Raw genomic sequence first — 8,173 nt, forward strand, 5'->3', positions numbered from 1 at the left:
TATTTTATACAAACCAGATTAATTAAAATGATAGAAAGGAAAAGAGACAAATGTTGGAGGAGATGTGGAAAAATGGAGATCTAAATTCATTGTTGGTGGATCTATAAGCTGATCCAACCAGTGTGGGGAGAGATTTGGAATTATGCCCAAAGAGCCATTAAATTGATTATACCTTTTGATCCAGCAATACAACTATTAGGTTTGTTTCCCAAGATGATTAGGGGAAAATAGAAAAGAATCTACAAAAGAATCAAAAATACTTATAGCAGCAACTTGTGATGGCAAAGAATGGTGGAAATTGTAGGGATGCCCATCGATTGGGGAATGACTAAACAAATTGTGGTTTATGTTCATGATGGAATATTACTCTGCTATAAGAAATGATGAACTCAATAATTTTTAAATTTTATTTTATTTTATTTTATTTTATTTTATTTTATTTTATTTTATTTTATGAGACAATGGGGTTTAAATGGCTCATCCGGGGTCACACAACAAGTAGTATCAAATGTATAAGGCCCTATTTGAATTCAGGTCCTCCTGATTCCAGATCAGGTGCTACCTAGCTGCCCCTAGCTCAATGATATTGGAAAAACATGGAGAGACCCCCATGAAATGAGCAGAACCAAGAGAACACTGAATATAGTAACAAAAATACTGTTTTAAGAACAGCTTTGAGTAACCAAGTCATTCTGACTATAATAAATACCCAAATTGACCTCAAAGATTCTATGAAAGAAAATGTTTGAATCCAGAAAGGGATATCACCATGGTGTAGGGAATGATGAGCTGGTTGATTGAGGAAAACAGGGCAAGTTTGGACTAAGAAAGGAAGATTTTTCCACTATCAGAGAAACAAATGATAGGAGGAAATAAGGGTAGTAAGGTCTTACATATATGTGTATATATATGAGTATGTTTATAAGATATATATATGTAAATATACACTTATGTGTATGTATATGCATGCACATATATTTATATATACATAATCCATGTTAATTGCAGCCTTCTTTGGAGTGAGAAGTAGAGAGGAAAAAAAAATAAAGTAGAAAGTGCCTAGCAGAGAAGAAAAGAAAACCAGAGCCAACAAAAGGACAGGACAAAAAAATCAAAACCAACTAATCTGGTATGTTCAAAAGGGGCTCCTCTTCATTTCAGAATTTGACTTGATTATCATTATCTCAATGACTGAGGTGCCTTCCACCTTCAATGAAAGGGAAGAGTCAGTCACCCCTTTGCACCCAAGGGAGCAAAGAAAAGCTGGGAAGCTTTGAAATAATGTGTAGTATTTATTATATAGATTTTCTTGAAATGGAAATTGTTTTATGTGAAATCCCCTCTACTGCGTTCATGACTATTTTTTTTTTTACTTTTATTATTTTGTATTTAAGGGTAAAATTTTAAAAAATTACAAAAAAATCAAAGTATAGGAAAGGGAAAGATCCTAAATTGGAGGGAAAACATCACAGATTAAATTGCTATTAAAAAATAAGACAAATAAGAAAGCAACTGATGGACTAAATTTCTTATCTATACATAACCCTTATGAAAATCAGTTGGGGAAATGGTTAAACAATTTGTGAAATAAGATTGTAATTATTTTTTGCACTGTAACAAAAATATAGGCAGACCTTTACACTGATGCTGAATGAAGTAAACAGAATTAGGAAAGCTATATAAATGTGGACTACAATAATGTAATTAAAAAGAAAAAGAAAAAAAGAATTTAAGATTCTTTAAGAATTCAAGATTAAAGAAGTTAAGATTCTTTAATTCTCATGAAACTTAAGATTAATGGCATGGTAATTGTCTCTAAGTATCTGAAGGACTGTCACCTGAGAGGGGGGTTGGAGATGGTTGACTTGACCACAAAGGACAGAGAGACAGGAGCAGGAGGAAAAAGTTACCCTGGGGCAGATAGAGTTTCTCACAAATTATCCCCTCACCCTTGGAGTCAGACAATGTGGAAATGAACTTCCCTGGGAAATAGTGTGTCCTCCCTTACTAGAAGTCTCGAGACAAAGGTTGGGTTGCCAACTGAGCTCGTCTGTTTAGCAGGGGTTCCTTTTTCATTTATGAATTGGACTGGGTTATCATTATCTCAATGACTGAGGTGCCTTCCGACTTCAGTGAAAGGGAAGAGTCAGTCACACCTTTTACATTCAGTTCCATTTTCTGACTCTTGCCCAGAGAAAAGAGAACTGTTTCCCTTTCCTAGGCTTTGATATGTATTTTCAGTCACTGAATCTCCCTGGAAGGGGGATGGGTTGTGATTTGGGGGCTAACTCTGGCATATGTGTTGTGTGGGGCAGGTATTTTGAAGAAATTAGAAAATGGTGAAGGTTGTGTGGGAGAGCTAGGAGCCTTACTTCCCTAGATACCTCCACAGTATACTTGTCTCTATATTTCTCCAGATAAAATTTGGGGTCTGACCTCCTGCTCTGACACCTCAGATCATGCCTCTCCTGACCCTAATGGTGATTGCTCTGGTGACAGGGTGAGCAATGATGTGAGCAAAGTGGTGATGGGTGAACTATCCAAAACTTCATCTCTCCTCTCTCCCCAGTCCTCACATATCCCTGCTCTCTTCTAATTTTCATTCCTAATAAGTCCTTGGATTAGGCTTAAGTCTGTTTTCTTCACTTCCTTATCACTTTATTCCCCACTATCCATATCCATATCCTCTCCCTCCCTTCCAGTCTTTTCCCCAGATGACTAACCCCAGTCTTCTTCCTAGGTCGTGGCAGAGCAGAGACAAGAATTATAAAAGGGTATGAGTGTCAAGCCCACTCCCAGCCTTGGCAGGTCGCACTGTTCCAGAAGTCTCGTCTACACTGTGGGGCTACCCTCATCAACCGACAATGGCTACTCACCGCAGCTCACTGCAAGAAGCCGTGGGTGCGGGGGGGTGGGAGGAGAAGGCTGGGTTCAGGGATGGGGATGAGACTTGGATGGTATTAAGGATGGGTTGGAAGAATGAGTTCAGAGATAGAAATGGGGAAGGAGGGAGAACTGGAGATGGGGTGGGGAATGGGAATTGGGAATGAGGATGGAGAAGGGCTATTTTTCTTCCTTCTCTTGATTCAACTGACATATATCTGTGTATGTGTACACATATATCACATATGTATATGCTTATCTACAATATAAGTATATGTCTCTTTTTCTCATATACCCCTTTATTTCTTCCTTGATTGTTTCTCTATCTTCTTTCTGTCTCTGTATTTCAACCCTAATCAATCTCCCTCTCACATCCCACTCTCTTTCTCTTCCCACATCTTTCTCCACCATAACTGTCAATCTATCTCCCCCATTTCCAACCCTGTGTCTCTCCATTTCTCTGACCAGCATCTTTCATGCCACCAGCTCTTCTTTTCCCATCTTGAACTCCCTTGGCTTTCTTCCCCATCTTTCCATCTCTAACATTTCCTTAATATCTTTCCTCTATTTCTAAACCTGCTTTCTTCCTTTCCATCTCTGTCCCCCACCTCTCTCTTTCTCTGTATATATATATATATATATATATATATATATATATATATATCATCTCTAATCTACTCCAAGTCTCCTAAGTCTTTCTTTTCTTTATCCCTCTTCCTAACTCGTCACAATCTATAACTTGGTATCTCATATTTCTTCTCCACCAGAATCACAGAATTTCAGAGTTGGAAGGAACCTCAGAGACCACGTGGTCCAACTGATTCCTGAAAAAGAGTCCTTGCTACAGTCTACCCAACAAATGGTCATCCAACCTCTCTCTGCTTGACAGCTTCCAGTGAGGGAGAATCCCACTCCCCTCCAAAGTCACCCATCCCACTTTGGGATAACTCTAGTGTCAATAAGTTTCTCCTGACCTTGAGCCTAAATTTGGCTCTTTGTGACTTCTACCCATGACTTTTATCCATTGGTCCTAGTTCAGTCTGCTCCATGCAAACAAAATCAGTCTGTCTTGTCCACATTGCAGTCTCCAAATATGTGTAGACAGCTATCATGTCTCCCTCTCCTCTTCTTCCCCCATTTTCTTCAACTAATCTTTATATGACATTGACTCAAGAGTCTCTACCCTTAGAGTTTCTGTCCTTTAAATATTATCTAGCTTATGAGTAGCCCCAAATTTTGGTACCCAGAACTAAATATAGAAAAGTCTGATTAGGGAAAAGATCAGTGGAACCGTCATCTTCCTATTCCTGAAAGCCCTGCCTTTCTTTCCCAAATCACATTAATATTTTTGACTGCCTCATCACATTCTGATTAATTCTCTCCATCTGTGCCATCTCCATCTTGTATTTGTGAGCTGAATGTATGAAGAGATATGACTTTCCTCTTCTCCCTCTTAAATTTCACCTGATTGGATTTGACCCAAGATTCTAAGCCCCAAATTCTAGACCCAAGGTATTCTTTTGCATCCTGATACTGTCATCCAATGTATTGGTCATCCTCAGTTTAGAGTCATCTGCAAAATTGGTAATCTTGGCATATATCCAAGTCATTGGTCAAAATGAGAAGCAACACAGTATCAAGAACAGATTGCTCATCCCACAATTGAGTCCTCTATGAAAAGTCCCATGGAGACATTTTTGGGTCCATCCATTTGACTAGCTCTGAGGCCATCCAATTGCGCTATCTAGTCTCCATTTTTCTCCTCTCTCATCTAAAGGAACAACATAAAAGACTTTGTCACACATTTTGTCACACTCTAGGTAAAACCCATCTATAACATTCCCTTGATTTCCTATACCAGTAACTTGTACAGATAGTTTATGACAACATGGTCTGCTTTGCAATAAAACCATGTTGGCTTTTTGTTCGTTACTTATTTTTTTCTATGTGTTTACTAATCATCCCTGTGATGACTCATTTTGGTATTTCCCAGGAATCATGGACCTATAGTTTTCTGATTCTGCCCACTTTCATTGAAACAATATATTTTCTCCAGGCTTACTATGTCTTTTCCCTTTTAAAATCTGTCCTTGTCATTTCTTTTTCTCTCTCTCCTTGTCTCTGCTGTTCTTTCCTTTCTTCCTCATTCTCAGTTCTTCTACCACTTCTCTCTCTCTTGCTTTCCTTTCTTCTCTGTTTCTCTCCCCCAACTCTAACCATTTTCTCCAATTTTGCCCCAGTTGTCCCACCCCCATCTCCCCTTATTTTGTTCCTCCAATTCTAATCTCGTCATCTCTATTTTTCCTTTCTCTTCTCCACCTGTAGCCAGTACTGGGTATACCTGGGGGCACATAACCTTCAGCGACCAGATGGTTGTGAGCAGAGGAGGATGGCAACCTTTTCCATCCCTCACCCTGGATTCAACGGCAGCCTCCCCAACAAGGACCATCGAAATGACATCATGTTGGTGAAGATGAACAACCCTGTGATGCTGACTAAGGCGGTGCAGCCCTTATCTCTTCCTGAACATTGTGCCACACCTGGCTCTCGATGCCTCATCTCCGGCTGGGGGCACCACCACTAGCCCCCAGTGTAGGGGTCCCTCTGAGGGATGGGGACAGAAATGGGTGGACAGAAAATACATGGGGAGATATAGTGATGCAAAGGGATATACAAAAACCCAGAGACATCTGGGGAGACAGGGAAAGATCTTAGATATATACAGAAACAATCAGATGTAAAGAAACATAAAAAGTTACCAGGGGATACTCAAGAGTACACTGGGAAGCTGAGAGACAGAGGGACAAGCAATATGACCAGAGAAGGGAATACATGGGAAGGTATAGAAAGAAAAAAAGGAGACATGAGACATGGGGGAGATACAAGGAGACAAAGGGGTGAATATGGGAAGACTTATGGGAACCCTGAGAGAATTCAGTGAGGGTAGTACTGGGGGGCTGAAGGGTTGGTAGAGAAAGTTGTAAAAAGAGGAGGATAGAAGATTCATAAATATCTCAAACTGGAAATGCCTATTGTGAACAGGGTAGGAGGGTACCATCTCTCAAACCCAACCATCCTACAGACAAATCCATGCCCTTTGGGAACTGTAGGTTCCTTGCTGAGGGCTCAGTGTAGTGTGGGATGGGCACTAGTAAGAGAGGACTGCTTGACTCATGCCCAACCTCTCTGCCTCCACAGTGACACTCCCCCATACTCTTCGATGTGCCAACATAACCACCATCGATCACAGGGAGTGTGAAGCGGCATATCCTGGGAACATCACGAGACACCATGGTTTGTGCCAGCGTCAAGGAGGAGGGCAAGGATTCCTGCCAGGTCTGCTGAAAACATAAACCCAGTCCCTAACAACATTCTTTCCCCACCCCATTCCACTCCTCACTCCTAAATCCATTCTCACACCCATCCCACCCCCTTCATTCCCATCCCTATCTCTATCCCCATGGCCATTCTACCTCCCTCAATCCCATTCCTATCTCCATCTCCATAGCCATTCCACTTCCTTCCTTCCCATCTCTATCTTTATCCCCATGACCATCCCACTTCCTTCATTCCATCCCTAGCAATCCTTATGACCATCTCACCTCCTTCAGTCCCATCCCTATCTCCATCCCCACAATCATACATCCACTTCCTTCATTCCCATTCCTATTAACCCTTATGCCCATCCCACCCACAGTCATCCCACCTCCTTCATTCCATCCCTATCTCTATCCCCACAGTCATCCCACTTCCTTCATTCCCATCCCTATCAATCCTCATGGCCATCCCACTTCCTTCATTCCCATCCCTATCAATCCTCATGGCCATCCCACTTCCTTCATTCCCATCCCTATCAATCCTCATGGCCATCCCACTTCCTTCATTCCCATCCCTATCAATCCTTATGGCCATCTCACCTCCTTCAGTCCCATCCCTATCTCCTTCCCCACAGTCATACATGCCACTTACTTCATTCCCATCCCTACCAGTCCTTATGCTGATCCCACTTCTTTTGTTCCCATTCCTATCTCCATACCCTTAGCCAACCCACCCCCTTCATTTCCATCCCTATCTCCATCTCCATGATTATCTCCCCCTTCATTCCCATCCACATCTCCATCCCCATAGCCACCCCAACCCCTTCATTCCCATTTCTATCTTCATCCCCATAGCCATTCCACCTTCTTTCTTCCCAACTCCATCTTTAGCCCCAAGACCATCCCACCTCTTTCATTCTCACTCCACCTCCATTCCCATGACCACACCACCTCCTTCATTCCAATCCCTACTTCCATCCCCATGGTCATCCCACTTTCTTCATTCCCATCCCTATGCTCATCTCACCTCTTTTGTTCCCATTCCTATCTCCATCTCCACTGCCATTCCACCTCCTTCATTCCCATCCCTATCTCTATCCCACTTCCTTCATTACCATCCCTACTAATCCTTATGCCCATCTGACCTCCTTCCTCTCCACCTCTAGTCTCCATCCCCATGACCATTTCACCTCCTTCATTCCCATCCCTATTTTCATCCCCTTGGTCATCTCAGTCCCTTCATTCCCATTCCTATGTCCATCTCCATGGCCATCTTTAGATCAGTTTCACTGAGGCCAACTTTCTCTAACTTTTCCCATAGGGTGATTCAGGGGGACCCTTGGTGTGCAATGGAACACTTCAGGGCATCATTTCCTGGGGTCAAGACCCCTGTGCTGTCACCCGGAAGCCAGGTGTCTATACCAAGGTCTGCAAATATGTGGATTGGATTCAGAAAACCGTCAAGGACAATTAACCCTAACCAAAGACTATTTCCATCCACCTTCTTCCCGCATGCCTCCCCTACGTGTCTACTTTATTCGCAATAAATAATCCTGGAAAGTTTCTGTTTTTTTTTAAAAAAATAAATCCATGCTTCCCCACTTGCAAAGGAAGATAACCAGGACTCAGTGTCCTGAGAGACAATCTGGCTTAGTGGATAAAGCTCAATTTGGAGGCAGAAAGACCTGGGTCAAATTCTTGTCTGAACTTTTACCGCCTTCAGACAATTGAGCACCTGACACACCCATGTCTCCATTTTCCCTCTATAAAAAATAAGTGAAGGTGGGGGTGGGGTGGGGTATCCCTTTGGAATTCTAAGATTCTCTTTCCCTATTAGGAAAGGTAACGGGTTATTGTCTCAGCCTTGAGAAGGGAGTCTCCTAGGCCTAGGCACTGCCTCCTATCTCTGTTATCCTATGTAGAGGGCAGTCAGTCCTCCACTTACTTACTGAAGAACAGGTAGGGCAGCAGTG

General features: G+C 42.1%; 1 protein-coding gene across 1 annotated transcript; it reads left to right on the plus strand.

Annotated features, from left to right (window-relative positions):
• Window positions 1–2,527: 2,527 nt before the first annotated feature.
• Window positions 2,528–7,752, plus strand: LOC141508781 (kallikrein-11-like). The gene is given in 7 exon segments (XM_074217702.1): window positions 2,528–2,531; window positions 2,741–2,897; window positions 5,209–5,452; window positions 5,454–5,475; window positions 6,082–6,167; window positions 6,169–6,219; window positions 7,522–7,752. Coding segments are annotated over 7 exon segments (717 nt in total). The 3' UTR covers window positions 7,675–7,752.
• The last annotated feature ends 421 nt before the right edge of the window (window positions 7,753–8,173 follow it).

The sequence above is a fragment of the Macrotis lagotis genome, chromosome 1 (genome assembly GCF_037893015.1).
Source record: "Macrotis lagotis isolate mMagLag1 chromosome 1, bilby.v1.9.chrom.fasta, whole genome shotgun sequence".
NCBI lineage: Eukaryota > Metazoa > Chordata > Mammalia > Peramelemorphia > Peramelidae > Macrotis > Macrotis lagotis.